The sequence below is a fragment of the Plectropomus leopardus genome, chromosome 16 (genome assembly GCF_008729295.1).
Source record: "Plectropomus leopardus isolate mb chromosome 16, YSFRI_Pleo_2.0, whole genome shotgun sequence".
Lineage (NCBI taxonomy): Eukaryota > Metazoa > Chordata > Actinopteri > Perciformes > Serranidae > Plectropomus > Plectropomus leopardus.
In genome coordinates, this window is record NC_056478.1 from 28,126,174 (window position 1) to 28,146,982 (window position 20,809).

A 20,809-nucleotide genomic window follows, 5' to 3' on the forward strand; every position below is an offset into this window, starting at 1 on the left:
TCTTTTTCTCTCAGAGACGTCAGCCGCTCTCATTTATCAGCCGACACATTTGACAACTCATTTTTCTGCAGAAGTTGGCCACTAAACAAGTTTCCCCCTGAGCATTGTTGCATTTATCAACATTTTGGGGATATTAAAATTGTGTGTGTGTTTCACGATATCTTTAAACTCCTCTGCAAACAAACAAGGGTTTCTGTGCAGGCAAGGAAACTGAAAGCTTAGATGCTGAAATGTTTGGCAAGACGTACACATGTTAACATTTTGGCGGCAGGCTATGGGATGCTGGAGTTCACTTTTCAGCAAGAGTGGTTGGAGTGACAGCCCGCTGAGGTAAAGGACAGAGAAGTCTGCTGAAGTGTTTTCAAGCAAGATGCCAAACTGTTAATCTGCTCTGTCGCTGCGAGTCACTCTGGGTGAGATGATCAGCCAAATGTGTGAAACGTGCAGAGTTATCAAAGTGTCAGCGAGGCTCAGATTATTATGATCCCTTTATCATTGAGTCTTTACAGGGAAGCAACATCAACTCCTTTGAGGAAACACGAGCAGTTCATTCAGAATGCTAGAGCTGAGCGTACTCAGCCTGTTTCATTTTCCTACTGATCTGTGGTCAGGACTGTGTTGCATAACAATACAGCGGTGACAATGGAGCCGGTTTTTAGTTCTGCTGTGTCTGGAATATGTGACTTAAAGCGAATTTTAGGACAAATATGGCACATATCCAGAATAAGAGCATTCTGGGAACATTTTAAAGGGTAATTTCACCCATATTACATGCAGATAGTTTGTGCTGTATTTGTCCAGTTTTTGAGGTACATCTATGTAATTTCTGTCACACTAGTACAAATATCAAAGCTTCTTCTTTGGCTGCCAGTGGATTTTTAAGATGTTATTTTTAATAGCTGAGCAGTACAAACAAGAAATTACATTTACTAGGTAGGGTTAACATTTGGGTTTTTTCCAATATCTGTGCAAAAATAAACTAAAAGTAAAAAAAAAAAATAAAAAATAGCACAAACTGTTTGTCAAATACTGATGCTCTGTCATGGTCTTCTGCATTTTGACACTGATGCCAAAGGCACTTTTTGGTGTTTTTGTCAGACACACTAGGCTTTCACTTAACTCCAATGTATATCTATCAATATTTACAACATTTGAGTCTGTGTAGGGAGGTTAGCGTGGGGAGGGAGATCGGTCAAACAAATGCAGACTTTCACCCAGGAGACCACTGTTTATGTTCCACGTGAAAGCAAAACTGTTTAACATAAAGTCAGCGTTGTTTTAACGTAACGGTCAATAAATTACATCATCCGTCACATACTGAGGTAACTAACGTGATGTATTTACATCACATTTTGTATTTATTTTTACCTTAAACCCAAAATCTTTTTTCAAAACCTAACTAAGTAATATTGTTGCTTAATCACAACCACGTGTTAAAATGAGCTTCCCAGGAGACAGCTGTGCATTCAGGTGTTAAAGGGTGCATATTATAGAGCTGCTAAAGGGTGCCCTCAGTGTACGCAGAAAGCTTTGTTATGTGACTTCTCAGGTTGAGAAATGTTTTGCCACAAAACAAAGGTGAACTACTGTCAAGAACAGTTTTTTTTTAAATTCTAAAGGCAAATTTGAACTTAATGAAATATTTTCACACTCAACAGTTTAAAGCATATTTGAATGCATAAATACAAATAAATACAAAATACTATTTAACCCTACTATTTACCCTAACCAATCCTCTAATAGCAAAAATGTTTCCCTAACTCAGGGGAGACTCAGCAGCCAGCCATTTCGCCATTATTTGTTTCAGAATGGCTGTAATTGTCATTACAGTGAGAGTGGCTCGTCCACCTTAACAGTCCACCTTAAGGGAGGTTAATTTTGACTGCTAACTTTGAGGCTAACCCCTTCACTTTAGTCATAATTTGGAGAGCAAGACATAGTAACTTGGCTAGGTTCTTTAGGGATAGCAGCATTTATTCACTGAAAATAGCCTAAAATTACACACATAACACCTCTACATTTGAATTTATACTCCCATCCTTGATCACACACTTGGTACAAACCAATTTGGCACCGAAATGAGGCACCAAAATCTGCGTTGTGATTCAGCCCAGTAGGTAACGGTTGCATAAGAGCTGGTTTTCGGTAACTTACCATTCACCTGTATTGTATTGGATGGAGATATAGATGTATATGACATATCTCATATATCTTTTTGTTTTATGTGCGTAGTTGAGATGAAACATCCCCTTAATATTGGCTATTCACATAAGTCTGCTTTGTGAGGAAGCATCCACTAACATTGTTAAAAGAACAGCAAATTGGATTATATTTCCCATGTATAAATTACAGTACATGACCAGATTAGAGTGTGAGCGCCTGAGCCGTCTCCATGCCGCCACCACCACCACCACCACCACAGGGTGACAGATCACGAATATTCGCTCAGTGAAATTACAGACCTGAGGGGAAGTTGATGAGAAATGTCACTGTCGACGAAAATGGAACTCTAATATATTCCATCTCAGGTTTGTTGGACACTTATTAATGTCTCTCAGTGAGTGCCGCTAATTAAGGTAGTCAGTCTGGTGCGGCAGATGAAGCGTGGGACAAATAACAGTGTGACCTGCAGAACAAAAGAGCTGCGATCAGAATGTACATATTTAGCAGCATTATGAAGCAGAGTACACAGTGTTTCCAAGCTGAGCAAAAAAAAAGTCATCATTGTAGCTGAGCAGTGCACCCTGTTATTCATAATCTTATCGAAAATGTTGATGATTATTTCAGCAAAATGTGAAAATAATTATAAAGTAGTTTTGGAGCCAGTTGACTAAGTTGTGAAAGTTTTGTTTTTGCTGAAAAATGCTTCAGGTGCAAAAGGAAACACCAAAAATAATGGGCTAAGATAGAAAAATATTCAGTACAATTCAGTTGCCACAGCCTTATTTATTCTGTCAGCTTGTGGTTTCTGATGTTAGCTTTCTTATTCTCTCGTTTTCTAAAATAATAATAATAAAATAATAATAATAATATTATTATTATTATTATTATTATTATTGTTATTATTATAAACATTATTAGAATACATTATTATTATTATATATTATTATTATTATTATTATATTATTTATTAGGGAAAAAGTTTATTGACATTTAGGCAACGCTATGTGTATGTCAATTTTGAAAAAACAAAAACAAACAAACAAAAAGACGTATTGTTCTTCCTCCAAATTAAAAGATGAACTCAATCAGCAATAAAACTCACCCTTGTGTAATTTCGTACACTGATTATTATTTTTTGTTAGCAAAATTATATATATTAAGTATATATTATTATTATTTGTTGGTCTATATTATATTATATATTGTATTATAAAAAAGTTTATTGACATTTAGGCAACGCTATGTGTATGTCGATTTGAAAAAACAAAACAAACAAACAAAAAAACGTATTGTTCTTCTTCCAAATTAAAAGATGAACTCAAAAGCAGCAGTTGACATCGTTGTGAGCCTTTTTGAAAAGTTCTGGCTGAAAAGTGAACTTCAGCATTCATAACTAGGCTGAAGTTGACTGTGTGTTTGTTTGTTTGTTTTTTGACTAGAGGCTTATGGTGGCTAGGAAAATAACAATTCTTCCCCAAATAAAAAGTAGAATATATGTTGTTAGCTAGCTTTGTTAGCGAACACAAACCAAAAATGTGGAAACCACATCTCAAAATCATCAGTGTTGCCCTTTATGAAAAGATTTTACTGAAAAGTAAACTTCAGCGTCCATATTTAGACTAAAGTTGCCCTTTATGATTTTTAAACATTAACCATGAAGGCTATAATTATTGTTCCTGACACACAGTTTGCATTTTCAAAATAAAAAAAAAAAATTACAATTCTTGTTTTGTTAGCAAACAAAACCACCATAAAGAAGTTCTGACTTGAAAAGTGAACTTCAGCGTCCATATTTAATGTTGCCCTGTGTGTTTTCAAGCGTTGACTGGTCAGTGAAGGCAGCTGGCTTTGACTCTGGAATGCAGCAGCTCTCCGTTTACTGCCCACGGGTGACTGTAAGGCCTCGGTAAACACCAAAATACTTTCTTTGCTTCTCTCTCTTTATCTACTCACCCGCCTGCACTCCCTCTCCGCTCTCATATACATTCTATCAAACACACACTCACACACATACCACACACACCCTGTCAGCATGCACCTGTGACTCCCAGAGCCTCTCTTTATATGGAACACATGCTCGGGAATGTCACGGCCCTGGCTGCAAATGGCTCCGGCACTTTGCAATAGAGCCATTCGAGTGTTTCATTTCCTGCTGAAGGAGTTAAAAGGACTTCCAAGGGTAATAAAAGCCAAGCAGGGTTGCATGCCGTAGGTGCCCAATAGCGGTGAATTCCCCCTACTGGACAAAATACACACACACACACACACACACACACACACACACACACACACACACATAGACTCACCTAAACACACACACACACACACACAAACACACAAAAGCAATCCCCAGTCAATAGCTAAACTTTGATCGCTGTTTCCTGCAGGCGATGGTATTTTGTCTGGTGGTGCAGACGGACTGTTCGAAGCCCAGAGAGTGTTAGCGTGTTAGCTGGAGAGATTGTTCATCTTTCACGCAGGAAAACAGCAACATCAATTTTTTAAAAGATACAGTACATTTCTCAAATATAAATATATAAAAATATCAAAGTATGTATTTATGATAAATCTCAAGCCTCGCCACTTTTAAATTTCACCTTTTTAAAAAAAAGTTACTTTAAGTTATGGTGATGATATGTTATAACAGTTCAGGCCTTCATAGTGATTAAAATTTTTGCACAAAAGCAATGAAGATGGTGCAGTCAATCAAAATCCATAATACAATTACTTTCAAAAACAGTTTGTAAATGCTGCCCCTGATCAATATATTATCTGCTGCAGATGCAGATTAATCAGAATAGAACAGTTTTTGCTTCCCATGTGGTATTTGCCACTGAAGTTACATAGTTATTATCATTATTATTATTATTTTGGTATTCTCATAATTTCCATACAGTCTTTCATTTGCTGTGTATTTTCCCACAACTTTATTTAATTTAATTTAATTTTATTTTATGTAGCATTCATTTTTGGACAGTAAATAAGCAGGGGTCTAATACTGCTTTCAAAAACAGTTTGTAAATGCTGCCCCTGATCAATATATTATCTGCTGCAGATGCAGATTAATCAGAATAGAACAGTTTTTGCTTCCCATGTGGTATTTGCCACTGAAGTTACTACATTTTTCAGACAAGATAAGTTTAATTGAATAATTCAAATCATATTAGCTCTTAAAGAAGAGAATATGTCACAATGAACAATAAGGCAGATTACATCCTTTCATCTGATTGGCTACTTCTGGGCCGAGCACAGTCCGTGTTATTAATCATGTGATCACTTAAAGATGCACTTGAAGGTTGCTCCTTTAAGAGCGGTGAGTAAGAGTAGTTTGCTAGATTAATGTTTCTTTTTCACTTTTTGTGTACTCATAAATTGGCTTTAAAGCATCCTTGAGGGTTAGGATTATCAAAATTTTGATAAAGATGTACTGTAGTTTTGGATATATAAATGATGTTAAGTGTTTTTATTCATTTCTGGCACTTCCACCGAACATGACCTGGATTATGTTTACTAGACGGCATCCTCTTTTTCAAAAATCCTTGTTTTTTCTTCCTTCCAGAGGTCTACGAAATGGTTTATGGTTTTAGAATTGGCAGAGGTTCGCGTTGCGTAACACAGTCATGCATTGCAGTTGCAGGGTGTGTGGAGATTTTCTTTTTTTTTTTGGGGTCTGTGAGCATTACTCACTGGTGCTTTGTGAGATGAAAGAATCGAGGGAGATTGACAGCTCGGCTTTTTTTTTCCCGTCTTTCATTGTCTCATCAGCATACTGTCTCCTGCAGTGAGGAAAACTAATTATGTCTTCAACCCCCTGCTTCACCCCCCCTCCCCTTTTATTCAGATCATCACACTTGGAAATCATAATGAGTTTGTGGCAGACCACTTTGGCTTTGGAGAAAGGAAGGGGGAAGGAAAAAAAAAATTCAGAAAGTCCATTTGCCTCCACTCAAACAGGCCGCTGGCAATTACGGACAACCTTTTGACCCTCAAAAGCTGTTGCCTTGAATTCTTTCAGGATCTGATCAAGACTTAGTTTAGTCTTGCACACCTGCTAGCATCCTCAGCTGTACGTTGACTGCTTTAAACCAACGTTGTACCAAAACCTTTTTGTTATCAAAGCAGAGCGAGCGTATGACAGCCATCTGGGAGGCTGCTTTTAATTATTTGGTATAAAATAACCGTAAAAAGATTATGGCAGCCGAGGATCCGAAAGGATGCTGGTATTGGCTGTGGAGCAGATGGGCTTCACATCTGGGCCAGAGGAAGTTAGTGAGGGCGTGAGGGATGCTGTGACAAGGAAACACGGCCAAGAGCTTTTGCAAAGACTCCCAGTCCCTTTGTATCAGATGATCTCCTTCACCCGTCCGTCCTCTCTGCTCATTCTGCATCCTTGGACAGCTGGGACAAAGAGTTAGTGGGAAGTGTTTGACTGAAGCACTGCCAGTCCTGCTGGGAGAAAATGATTGTCCATTTAACCTTCTGATTTTAGAGAATGTTGACTAAATGTGAGCGTACGAAACATTTTAGCAGGAAATCTATCAGTCACCATAAGAGAAACAGCTTACAGTCACGTGGTTGCGGGGGAAGAAAAGCAAGTTTTTAAGAGACATATTTTTTTTTGAGAAATATAAAATATCATTGGATACTTTTCATCTTTTACATCTCGAGTTATTTGGTGCACTTTTGTCTTTAACCTGCCTCTGTCGACTTTTACCTTACTCAGTGAATTAGTACATCTACCAGAATGCTTAATTGTTGGCTCACACAATATTATTATATTGCATTATGATCTTTTCAGGCTATTATGATGAATTTGTTATTTTCATTCTGTAAAATTACATGTTAGTGGAAAGTAGGAAGATAGGAAAAAACACCAAAATCTGGTGTTAAAATTCTACTTTAGATCACTGAAATGAGAGCTTATATTCTCTGATTGGTTGGTCAGTTGGTTGGTCGACAAGTTCTTTTTCAACCAAGTTCCCATTGGTCGGACTGTTACTGGTGTTTCTTTCATTAGAGGTCCATTCGAGCACTTTTTCCTTGAAATAACTTTTCGATATGAATATCCATGAAAGTAAAAATGTCAGCACAAAGTAGAGTACTGCCTCTGGATGAAGGAAAGGCAGGAGCACATAGGGTCATAGGACATCCCCGCTGGTCTTTGTGACCATTTAGCACTTTTAGCACTCGTGCAAAATGTTGGTCTTTGTGGTATTTGTCCTGCCTCTCCTCCACTATGATTGGACAGTTGTGCAAAAATGTAGGCATTAGTAGCATCCCAGCTGGCACTAGACGTAAAGACATTGCAAAGACTAAATTTGGGTGGGAATAAAAATTGGGTTGTTGATATTTTAATGTCTAATGCATGCCTTACAACTAAATATCATTCTTCGTCAAGATGACATTGGCATGAGACGTTTGGGAGACATTGGATTTCGGTTACCAACAAAATATCATCTGTACCAAGTACTGGAAATTAACTTTTTTTGTCCACCTGCCAGGTGGATTCCAAAACAGCCACTCAACAGATTACAATATGTTTTTATTGGCTGGTAGGTGAAGCAAATCTAGCAGTCACTTGCATGTTATTAGCATTTGGCTGGTGGCTGGTGCTAATTGCCAACCTTGGTGGACACACAACTCTACCAGGTCAAGTGCACTGTGGCTGGTGTTATTCATCTAAAGGTAACTTCAAAAACGTTTTCCTCATTTTCCCCATAAACTAATTGATAGATCTAAAATCAGGTAGAATTTCAGTCGACCAAGATGTATCATTGGTTGATTACAGCCCTAACTAAGAAAATGCTGGTGTTAAATTATTTCCAGAGTATTTTGTTGGCAGTTGTCTTTGGCATGTTGTTTCTTTGTCCTAACCCTTCAAAAATGCATTGGAAGGGTAACAATCTTTAGCTGTCCAAAAAACACACCAAATTTCGACCCCAGAATTGAGTTATGCCTCAAAATTACACTCCTAATTCACTCACATTTTTTGCTGTATTTCAACACAGAGTGTCTGTTATTGTCACTGATTTGACGCCATTATACTTTGTGGAACTAAGCAGCCAGTGTCTACTGAATGTCGTCAAGCATTGAGACCGAGAGGAGTCTATTCTTCTGTGAGAACTGCGTGCTGAAATGTATTCTCCGAAGAAAGATTACATCTAAATGAAAGTTGGAAGAGCTTGTATCCTTAGAGACCGAGCTAATTAAATTTGTAAATTCCTCCCAAATCATCTCCCTATCACGCTGGTGAGCTTGCCGTCGAATGCTTGCCAAGAAGTATGTCACAATGTGTTAAGACCAGTATACTTTGGCAGTAGACGTTTAGATGAGAGATGAAATTAAAGGCCTGCAGGAGACCCCCCCGCTGTGTTTTCAGCAGGTTTGGGTTTTTGTAAAAACACCCCTCGAGTGCTTGGGAAGAGAGATAATCACTTATTAATGTCATGACGTTATTTGATTTTGTCTACTGCGCAAAATTAAATTACATCTAGCTTGCAAGATTCAGTGACTTAATGCATCGGCTGGATGTATTTCAGCTGTATGGGCTTGTTAATCTGACATTTTACAGATAACATCCTCGGCTTTCTGGCTGGAATTAAATCGCAGTTGATAACACAAGATGAATTCAGTCTGGAAGTCCAAACTGTGCAGGATCTGACAGCCACTGGAGACGACTGCTTACTGTAAAGTCAATGCCCCCCCCCCTGCCACGCACTCTAAGCATATGCATGGCTTGCTGCAGTCAGGGGAAGGCTTCTTCCCCTGACTGCCAACGCGCTTTTTGTTGTTTTGTCACCTCAAGATAAGTGAAGGTACCCTGCTTTAAATTGTGTGAACACGTCCAGCATTTGCATCAGAATAACTCACCGCTCTCCAATTAACTGGTGACAAAGTGGATTGGAGATACGCTAAGTAAACATACCGGACGTCTGACACAAAGAGGCAAAAGCCGCTGTCTGTCATTGTTCCCGGGGTAATTGGGATGGGGTTTGGGAGAAGCTCAGCACCCTGAAAAGCAAACTCTTGCCAGAGGCCCTCCCACTAAGTCCTAAGCCTCGTCTCCCTCGCCGCCTATCAGACAGAAATCACCAATTACAGTAGTGGCAAATCCTGCGACCAATACACAAAAGGTTGACAATGATGTGACACCTTTGCCGGTCTTAATCAGGATGTCGGGGTTCATCTCTCAATTTGCGGGCCCTCTTGTCACCCGCTTTGGTACGCAACTTTAAGCTGCTTTGGCCCAATTTCACATGGTGCTGTTATCCTGTTTGGACTTTGTTAGGAGAGAGACCGTACACTCACAGCCATTAACTTGAAAGTATCATGTGGAAACTTTGACATTTTTGTGTCTTATTTTTTTTTTAAAAATCCCCTTTTATAAAACTTTTTTTTTTCACAAACGGCAGCTTTTGTACAATGACAGTAAAACAACTGCCGTAGATTTTTGAAGCTTAATGTGAACATGAAATTATTCTGGGGAAAGTAAAGTTCAGAAGAGTTAGGGAGGATAGTCAGGATTTAATTTACATTCAACCTTAATTTATTCTACATTTCCAATGTGTTTGCTTATGTGCAAAAGTCTGTGTGTGAGACTCTCCATTAAAGGCACAGTCACAGCCACATTTCATTCGCGCTGAACGGCGATGAATTTTTTTGCCTTTTGAAGGAATGGAAGATATCTTAACTGTCAGCAAACCGATACTTTACTTTGAATCTCTTTAGGCTACATCCACACTATAAAGTCTTTCTTTTGAAATTCATGACTATTGCTACTTTTACACCTAGCATCCACATTACTATGGGATTTTTTTTTTAAAAAAAAGTTTTTTGAAAATGCTGCTGATCCCGGTTTAATTACAAAACTCTTTTTGGTGATGTTTATGTCATATTTTCTTTGCAGCGACTTCCAGTCTATGTTTTTTTCAGCTGCCTTGAATGCCTTAAATTCATGTGTTACTTTCAGTAGCATTTTGATCAATTCGACTTCGTCATCCGTCATATGCAGGCCCAAGAAAATCTGTTTGCCTTCTCCATTGACAGGTTTACATCAGCACCTGCATGTCCAGTGTATGTGAATGGTCATGTGATATGCATTTTCAGGCTTGTCAGTACAGATGGATTATGTCTGAAACTTTGTTTTGCGGAGATCATTTTCATTTTAAATCGCTGTTTCAAAATGGTACCATGTTGATGTAGCCTGACACCGACCAGTAATACTTTCCTGGCTGGTTATGTTTTAGCAGCTAGCTTACCAGCTTAATACTCCACCAGTGAGTTGTCACTATGTCACAAATCTTTTAACACCTAAGAGGAAGAGAGGATGCATGAATGAACCTTGCTGTGTGCCACTTCTTGGTGCGACCAGGCTTTAACATTAATTTATTGGAATTTGTTTTGATTTCATTGCCCATTTGATAGTTTTAGGCTTGCGTATTTTGAGGAACATGTTTTCTACAAAACTCTCCATTGACTGAAAAGAGCTGAACTGCCGAAATGTCAAATGCATTTAGAGAAGTACTTTGCCCAAATTAAGTGGTCTAAATTTGATTTTATAATTATAAGGAGGAACTAAAAGTCAAAGAATAAGTATGATCATGATATGACCAGGCATTCATTGTTAAATTGCAGTAGTTGACTGCGACGCTTGCTGTTATGGACATTTTTAAGTCTGTAACAAAAAAAAAATATTGAGGTTTGATATCCAGCCCTGATTAGTGCAAATATAAATTCAATTTCTTCATCGGCTTGTTAATGCCAGCTGAGGCAGACTGACACCTCAGTAGAGCGCCGAGTAAAAACCTAAACCTCCTTCCATCATGTCAGCGGGGGACATTCACCGACCGGCTGATATATGACTTCGACTACAAGCCCGAGCTCAGCCTGCTATGAACTGACAAACCAACATACTGTATGAGTGTGTATGTGTGTGTTTGTGCTACTCACTGCTGGTGGTCCTCTTCTAGTCGAGAATCTGCATCACAAACAGCCTGCTGCCCCCCCCCCCCCACCACCACCACCATACCCCCTGCTGCTGCTTTCTGAGCCTGTATCCACACAACGCAGAGCAGAGCAGCCGCCTATATAGATATGAATGGGCCCACCAACTATTCTCGAGTTTAATAATGACGGATTAAGGCAATTCAGACAGATTTACAAAGGACAGGCTGGGGCAGCTTTTTTTTAATTGTCCCTGTGTGACTAATGGCAGTTGCGTTCGGCTGGGCATTTTAGGAGACAACACAATGTGTTGGAGGCATTGACTACTGATTATTTCCATGTGGAGGCTCAGAATTTATTTGACCAGAGCATGGTATTTGCAGCGGGCAAAGATTAAGAAATTGCTTTTTTATTCCTTTATTTGACAGCTTCTCTTTTTCGCTGTACCTGCTTCTTTTTTTTCCTCTTAAAGAAAATAGAAATATGATTCCCAGCTAAAGTTAAAAAAAAGTTAAATACAGATTTTTTTTTTCTGTCTGGCCAATCTGCAAACTTTAATCAGTCTGCCGACTTCAAGGAGGTACAGCGCTTTCCACAGGCTTCTTCCTTACCCAGTGGGGAGAGCGATTCATCTGCTCAGCCCGCAGTTTTATGTGACTGTTCCCCGGTTCTGTCGTTTCAAGCAGCTCTCCATAAGCTCACCACAAAGCCATGAAACAGCCGAAATGAGAAAACATTATACGGCTAATAGAGCTGTTACAAAAACTACCTTTCTGGATTGCTTAATGCCACGAGGTGCCACCTTGAGCACGCCGGGTGTATTATGTTGCTCGGCTCATAGTAGTGTTTTGAAGTCCCTCTCAGTATCGCCGTTATTTTCTCCCCCGGCTTCACTGATGATCTCTGACATCTCATTAGAGCGTCTGTTATTCGTATTACCCGCACGAAGGCAAAGTGATCACGGTGGATATTGTGAAGTAAATTTCTGTAACCAGCCAAAGAAGAAAAGAGTCATTATCAAGTCCAATATATAGTTGGCAGCGAAACAGAGACACTTTGCTGGATGGAGAAAGTAGAAGCTATGAGATTGTTTCCCAAGATACATTTTCAAGGCTAATTATCTCGCAATAATGACATCATTAGAATGATAGTGAGCCAGACTGTTGAAGAATGAAGCTTTGTTCGCACAACACTCACACTCACTGCCATGAACTTCACAGGTTTTTTTTTTGTTTTGTTTTTTTCAATTCATTTCACAAAAAAACTAAATCATTCAAAGAGGCTGCAGGTGTTTTTCAAAATAAAGATTTTGGCTAAGATTTATAAATTTAAAAGCTCTAAAATGACCAATATTTCACTATATATATATATATATATATATATATATATATATTATATATATATATATATACTGTAATGTTTTTTTTGGGATATTCACAGTTTTTCCTCAACCTGCCATGAGTGAAAGATTTTCTACATTTCCTAGGCTTGGCAGCCCACTGAGAGGTGGTGTGAACTTATTGATGTCAGCTGGGGGTTTTATGCACAGGTGGAGGGAGTAACGCTGAGAGAAAGTGAAAGTCACCACCCTTACTAAAACTGTCTTGTGGCTGCAAAGGATTTTAGTCTGCGTCTGCGACTGGATAATCGTCTCTGATTGGTTATTTTCCTGTGTCACATTTAAACGTTAGTGCAAACTGGCAGCTGTCAAAACATCTTTTAGATCACTGAAACACTCTTTTGTCCGATGTTATGTTCATTCCGTTGGAGGAGCCATCAAATTTTTGTCATATTAATGTTTTTTGAGATGTATGGTTTTCAAAGGACAGTGACTAAGTTGCTGCTTTTCTCTTTTTTACATTGCTGCCTTACTCATTAGCAGTCTATCCTCAGCTGCAAGAATACTGCTACATGAAGCTAAATACCAATGACACAATAAAATGTAATGTTGGTTGTTGAAAAATTAGCCAATAAGGGTTAGACTTGACCTTAGGCTTTTTGTAATCAAGTATAGCAAAAAAAGCAAGGCACAACTCTGGAATCAGTTTTTTTGCAGATGCTTTAGGGCACATTATCCCTTTAACTCGGAACAAGCACAGCAGCATCTCTTACCTCAGCGAGCCCTTCTCTCTCTCTGTCCGCAGTCAAAGGTCATATTTGGTTATTCCTAAACCATGGCATCATTATGATCCTCTTCCCTCAGAAAACAATGGGAAAGAGGATTTGGGCCTTGCTCTCTGTGGGAGCCCTCTTGTTTATCTAGCAGGTGTTACAGCATTACCGGGCGTCTCTCCATGCACTGAATCTGACTCTATGCCTGGCGATTACCGCCGGTCACTTACCTTGGAAGCCAGTGTTGACTGGAGGTTGTGGGGGGATAGGGTGGGACAAAGGACAGTGGACGTGCCTTTGTAGGGCAGAGGGAGCCGGGGGCTGATCTGCACTGAGTTCAGCCGGGCAACCTGAGAGCTGGCTTTGTCTCTACAAGCAGCCGATCACTCAGCGCAGTTTCAGCTGAAAACAGTTCGGAGGCTTAGAGGGCAGTCTGTTTTGTCCCGAGTCTGGGAATAATCAGCTCTTGTTAGACTCGGCCACTTTTTAGCACCACTAAAAAAATGCAAACAGCTTTTACATGACACTTAATAATAAATCACAGTTATGGATTTGATCTAAACAGATTGTTACAAGCAGTGAGTTGTGGCAAACCAACTCTGAAATTATTTCAAAAGCACGGGATATTTTTAAACCCCAAGATTTTCATAAGCCCCCACACGGATTCAGTCACTGCTTGTCTGTTGTCTCTGCTACGCGCTCATTAATCATAATCAGATAGCTGCTTCCATAAGTTAACAGAACATAAAGACGAAAAGATGTGGCTCAGGAGGTCAGTCGCTGGAAGGATCAACACTTGCCATGCCGTGATACACATGAGCTCTCATCACTGTAAAGCATTCCTCCGGGACAAATATGCTCAGTGTGTGTTTTCGCTGAGTGTGAAGCGACACACCCAGTCGTGAGCGTGCATGCGCTGCCGTCTGGTTCTGTTCACGTCCTGTCATTTGCTCTTTGTCTGCGCATAAAGAAGACATCAAGTGAGCTCATAGCAGACAGATGAGTGATAGAAAAGCTCACCGCTGATGACAGACACAGAAAAAGCCAATCCCCAAAACTACAGTCAGCCACTAAGTAGGCTTTTGTGCAATCTTTTTTTTTCTTCTTCTTCTTCTCCCACATGCTGTCTGGCTGAAGGCCTGTCTGGAGTGTCTGGCCGGGAGGGGTTACTCATCACGAGTGCGGCTGCCAGCATCAGGTCGTCCCCTTGATTACAGGGCTGCTGCTGAGTCGGCTGGGCGTTCCAGTCTTATCCCTTATCACCAGGTGCATTTACTCTGGCTACGCAGCGCTCCATTTCCTGCAAATGCACTTGGTTGAACCAAACCAAGTGTGCAGTCAAATGAGTTCTATACTTCCCGGGCATCATCGCCCTCCAGTTTCTGTTTTCTCAGGCAGAATTAGGTTGTGCGAGCTTTGAGGCAGGCGTTTATTGGATCAGAGTGGGGGAAAAAAGTCAGAGTGTGTGCCTGTTTGTGAATGTGACCTCAGCTTTTATACTCTTTAAAAAAGAGACATCCGAATCACAAGGGCATCAGGAGGCTAATTTTCCAAAACGTAACATGTACTTTAATTTACCCTTAAGTATCTTCAGGGACGTTAAAATAATTGGATTGTACAGTGCCTGACAGTATCATATATTCTGTGAGCTTGTGCATTGGAGCCCTAGGTGTTTAGCCCTCGCCGGTAGAAAATGTTAGCATTGTTCATTTCTGCAAACTACAAATACATTACATTTGTATATTTCTTGTTCTTATCAATGTTAAGTGATGAAGTGTATGGGCTGACCTTGTCACTGGGAGGTGGAGGGGACAGTGGACTGTGTATCAGCTAGGCGAGATGAGTGGCAAGCTGCAGGAGGGCCACAAAGAGCATTTGTATTTTATTGAGCCATTGCTGCGTTTTTTTGTTTCTTTTTTTTCCAGGATTGTCCACAAAAGGTGATTGTTTTTTACTGAGATATTGCCACATTTTCCTCCAGGATAGTCAACGAAAAGCAGCTGTTTTTGACCAAGCTATCACTGCATTTTCTTCAGTAAAAGTTGACATGAAGTGGTTTGTTTTTTATCTAGCTATCACTGCATTTTGATCCGCGATAGAGCGACAAAGGGCAATTAATTTTCGCAGAGACATTGCTGTGTATTTTCCGGGGATAGTGTGACGAAAAGTGATTGTTTTTCACCGAGACATTGATGCGTTTTCCTTATGGGAGAATCTACGAGAAGCAGTAGTCTTTATTCAAGATAAAGATTTTCTCTGGGATAGTACATTGAAAAGTGTTTGTTTTTCACAAACATTGCTGTGTTTTCATGCAGGACAGTGTGATGAAAAGTGGTTCTCTTTTTGACATTTTCTGCATTTACAGCTAGGACTGCTCCTCAAAAAACAGGTATTTTAAGGCAAAACATGATCTTTTCCTGACAACAACAGTTTTTTTGTGGGTTTTTTTGTCCAAACATAGCTATACTTCAACCACATCATTACTAAAATGCAAAGTTTAGACATATCACATAATAATGTACATACATAATGAATCAGTGTTTTGCAAAAATGCACAATACCAACATTTTTTCCGGCAATTGTGTTGCCTACATTTTATGGTTGCTCCCATGGCCTGTCAAAAACCAATGCCTTTGCCCCTTTTTTCTCCCAAGTACAATGCAAGCAGTAGAGTACATACAATATGTGGAACTGCCGCTAAAGATTACTTTTATATTGGTAATCTAACAGATTTTTTTTAAGATTACTTGATTAACCGTTTGGTCTATAAAATGTCCAAACATAGCAAAAAATACAACATCCCAAAGTGCAAGCTGACATATTATATTGTTTCATCAAATTTACATTTTTAAAGATAGGGACAGTGACTTCTTGGCACTTTTACTTCAAGAAATGAGTGTAAAATTATACATTTTTATCAGCTGTTACTCTGTTGATCAACTAATGGATACATGTAGTGATTGTCTTAGCTGGTTATATATTTTGCTTTGTGCCCCTGAAACTGTCTAACTATATGTCAGTCCTGGAATGCTACTGCTTGCTGTTATGAATTTCGGAATGTATTTGGCATTATATACACTACACTACGCCTAAATATAAAGATCTTATTCACTACAGTTGATATTGAGCTTCCACAGCGCATTTCTAAACATATTTGCAATCACCTCATCACAGACTAACTGTCTCACAGTGGACCTGGGGCTATTGGAGTGTCTGGGGTAATTGTCCACATTGCCTGGTTGGTAATTCAGTCTGGGTTTTATCATTTTGTGAAATGGAAATATTCCAGATGTCTTGTTTGTCATTTTATGCACACTTCCCCAACATTCAGCCAGACATATTTGGTATCTTTGGAAAATTTTGGATCTCCACTAGAATTCAAAAGAATGCTTTGTAGGTTTGAACAAAGTTTGACTGCACAGAGTGGATTTGTACTGAAGGATGTGTGGGTTTTAGAGGTTAAGAGGTTTCCTTGTTTTTGCTTGTTGTTGTGTCTTCATCTGGTGTATTTTCACCTTTGAGATAAAAGAGATCCCACTAGAATGAGATGTGTTTTCCCCCTTGCAGATTTAACCCACTTCTCTGTGCCACCGATTGTTTTTGGTCTTCTTGCAAAATGAAATATGAAAACACCAGCCCAGCACTGAAACTGGGAACATGTGGCTGTCACTTCATGTGGCTGAACTTGTTGACAGATTCAAGGTGCTCCGCAACTTCACTCCAGCACCGAGGGAGTACACTCTTGCACCTCGCACAACTGTCCATGGCAGTATGAGTGGGGTCATTTGCAGTGCTTGCCGAACCTGTCTCGGGCTCTGATCTGATTTAACTGCATGGTGTCCCAGAGAGCTGCAGGCCTGGCCTAGATCTGTTGGCAATCAGCAGTGTGTTGGACTGCTCTATAGAAAATTGCAGAGGCGGCTGGAGGGGCCGTGGATATGATTTCCCTGGGATGGAGCCACTCCAAGACTGTGATTAAAGAGCATATGAGCGCTGATTAATATGATCATCTTCCTGATGACAGAGGTATTTCTATAATAAATGGATGTTTATGATGCCAGCCCTCAGCGTTCATATGTCCCCACATTCTGCAAAACGGCGGTCGTGAAGTTTAACTTGAAATCTGAATATTATGCCTGACAGTGTTTCCCGCAGAATTTGAATTTATACCCCTTTTTACACAGAGATCACACCATAGGGCCGCTACTGAGTTCCTTCTTTACGCCTCTTTTGCATTTTTACACGAAACCAAACTATGGCGACATCATGCTGCAACAGTGTATAATTGTGGACAACATGCCAGCATCGCAGAATCAAAAGCGATGTGACATTTAATGCAACGGTGCAGCCTCTAGGGTGACATTTAAGATAAGCATCAGCAGCACTTTTCAAACAATAATGCTTAACATGACCATCACGATCATATACTCTCTTTGTTATATGGCAGCTGATATCATCCTCCTCACTGAAAGGAGCTCCTTAAGCTCCTTTTTTCGCAATTTTCAAACATTTACGGCATTACAGCAACATACAGTATTCCTTGTCTTTGTGTTAGCTTCTAACTGCTATTTGCTGCTTTTTACATCTTTTTCAGGGGGTCGCACACATGACATGTTATCAAATTGACACACCGGTTCTGGCCATGCTCCAGTCCTGCTGGCTGTCATTTTTATACAGAGACCATTTCGGTGCTGTTACCACCTCCCTTGGTGGCATAACCGCGCAATTTCCCTCCTTTGAACAGGCAGTGTAAAAGGACTTACACTTCGAAAAAAACAAAAAAACAATTTGTTTTAACTTGTTTTAAAAAAGAAAAAAATGTGTCCGAAGCTAGCTATGGTTCTCAAAGTTGACTGAATTTGAGAAGAGAAGTGGAATCATTCCAAAGTTAACTCAACTTTTCTTCTCAAATTCAGTCAACTTAAAACTGAAAGCAGCCTGGACTCTTTTTTTAAGTTAAAAGAACTTGTCTATGCATATGTGTGGCGGTAGCTGATGACAGGGTGGGGGTGGACTTCCCTTTTTTGTCGGAAGAACTCCTCAAGAGTTCTCTTTTTCCTTAGCAGTAGTTTGTTAAATTTGAGTTGTGGGGTGGATAATCTGTTTATAGCTGATCAAATGGATGGATAAGACCAGGAGCTGCTGCATAGGTATTTGAATGTAAAATTTTAGACGTCAGCCAAATAACGATGAAGTTAACTGTAACTGTTTGTGATGTTCTGCTTCTCCATCCGTTCCCAGAGTACACACTGCACTCAGAGGAAGTGGTGTAGTGCATACCCTAATGGCATATATATTCCAATAGTGGTCCTAATGAACGGTCCAGCTCCAACAAAATAAAATCAATATGTGGTGGTACATGTTTTGATCGTGGCAGGCTGCCAAAAATAAATTAATGTGTGGGGAAACCCTGCCGGATGCTGGGACGTTAGATTTATTTGCCGATAATAAGGGAAATGAAAGCAGTGTTAGTAGCAGCTGCCTCTGTGTGAAGCCACAGATAAGTGTGACTATAGGGGTTGAGACCTCAAAATAATAGCAGTGCCTCAGGATTCTGACCTGGTGCGTACCATCAGTCTGCAGCACGGTGAATTCCGTGAATTATCTCACTTATCAATCCCCATGGAGCTCAGATGTCCAATCAGGACTCCAGATTGGAGCGTGGGGCCCTCAGGCTGTGCATTGACATTTAAGGGAAGCAAAGAGGTGGAAAGCTGCTTGGCTGCTTAGCAGCTCCTGTAAATATCCACAGTCGCCGCACCGGGCTCTCGCCATAATCGGCTCTGTGCCTTTTCACTCCACAGTCTTTGTTTTATTAAGATAAATGATAAAGCCGCCGTGTATGCAAACGCATATCTCTGCTTAGCCCGGTCGTGTATTTGAAAAGACATGCCTTGCAGCTGCTTGTAGCAGAAAGGTCAGCAAGCAGTGGATAAGCAAAGCCAAGCGTGTACATTATAACAAGTACCAGTGGCTTTCATTTCTCATCTGGCCCGCGCCTGTTTGTTTCACAGTGACAGTGCATGTGCCGAGCCGGAGCTAGATAGCATCATTATAGCACGGCTCAGCATCAAAAGGGATATGGACAAGCATGGAGTGTTTTTATGACTTCATCAGAGCGTCTGGGCAATGAATTCTGCAGATCTCAGGAAATTCAGCAATTAAGAGTGAGGATATCAGGCTGTGCATCACGCAGCCAGGCAGTACTCGGGGATTTACTCTGATTAAGTGGGTTCAGATGGAAAACGGTCCCGTGAACAAAACCAAGGTTTATTTACAAACTTACAGAGCTTTTTCCTCTGTTTTTGACCCTGTCATTTATTCCCAGCGACCTCCCTGAAACGAGCCCGCACCTCAAAGCTCCGTCTCCCCACGCCACCTCACATCCTGCACACACATGCCGGCCTGCTGTGGATTGTCACTATAATTACAATTGCCAGAAAAAGTCAACAAATGTTCTTATTTGGCAGCCCGGGACGCTCATTACAAACAACTGGGCCCCGTGTTTCTGATGTGAACGGTTAAGGATTTAGAATCACGAGGCTCAGTTTTATGTCTGTGGTAAATACACAGGGATTTGGCACAATCAAGCTGCGGTACACATTTAATTTATGTTCCGTGTCATTGTCCTTTGAGTCATATTGCTGTTTCCCATCTGTCCAGCTAATCATTATGACTTTCTAAAACACGACCTGGTTTCTGCGAAGCACAGGAGGAAATTACAGTTCACACCTGGCAATATTAAAATACGTCTCAGCTGATTGCTCATGATTGTATTTGCTTCACCGCTCATATTATATGTTATCTGTGGGAAATTGTGAAAAGAGGAAACCTACATTTGCATTTGGCAATAAAGCTAGACAGGAGTTTTATTCTATGTGTCCCTGTGTGGCTCGGTATTTTACTCTATGGCCTTCAAATCTGAATGAGGCTCTTGAGGATGATAATCAGCTCTACTGTATTGTCTTTCAAATTTCCTCTTTACTTTCTATCACTGGAAATATTCAGACTTTGGAACTGTCCTTATATCTAGAGGACCCCAATATCAGCATTGTCCCGTTGGGTGATATGAGGATATCAAACATTTGATGATAGAAATTCCACAACTGTCACAGAATTTTCTGTATGGTCTATAGTTAGGTAGCCATCTTTTTAATATACAGCTACCAAAAATATTGCTACAGTGTGATATCAGTTCAAATTATGATCAGAGCCTCGTTGCTAAATCAGTTGAGTTGATATATTACTTAATATTACCTCACCGAAACTGTGTATGTGTGCATCAATGAAGGTGATAAGTAAGAAGAAACTGTGTGTGTCTGTGTGTTCATGAGTTGGAATTGGGAATTTATTTTATCCAAAGTACCTCACTATCATTATGGGAAATATAAAAAGGTAGAACTGTGGAAAAAATAAATAAATAAAACAGAAATCTATTTGTTTATTTATTAGACTGTGTTGACTGGTGATATACCTGTATATTTAAATTTATTTTTTTAGGATTTATTTTATAGCCATATTTATTAATTTAAACATGCTGCTTTCATATGGGTTATACAAGCAAACCATTGAAACCTGAGAAGATGGGTTT

General features: G+C 39.9%; 1 protein-coding gene across 1 annotated transcript in view; it reads left to right on the forward strand.

Annotated features, from left to right (window-relative positions):
• LOC121955893 (ephrin type-A receptor 7-like) overlaps nt 1-19,743 on the forward strand; it is a 70,705-nt gene extending 50,962 nt beyond the window's left edge. The window contains exon 6 of the mRNA XM_042503977.1: nt 19,547-19,743. Within this exon, the coding sequence (XP_042359911.1) occupies nt 19,547-19,743 (197 nt within the window). The remainder of the gene's footprint in view (nt 1-19,546) is intronic.
• The last annotated feature ends 1,066 nt before the right edge of the window (nt 19,744-20,809 follow it).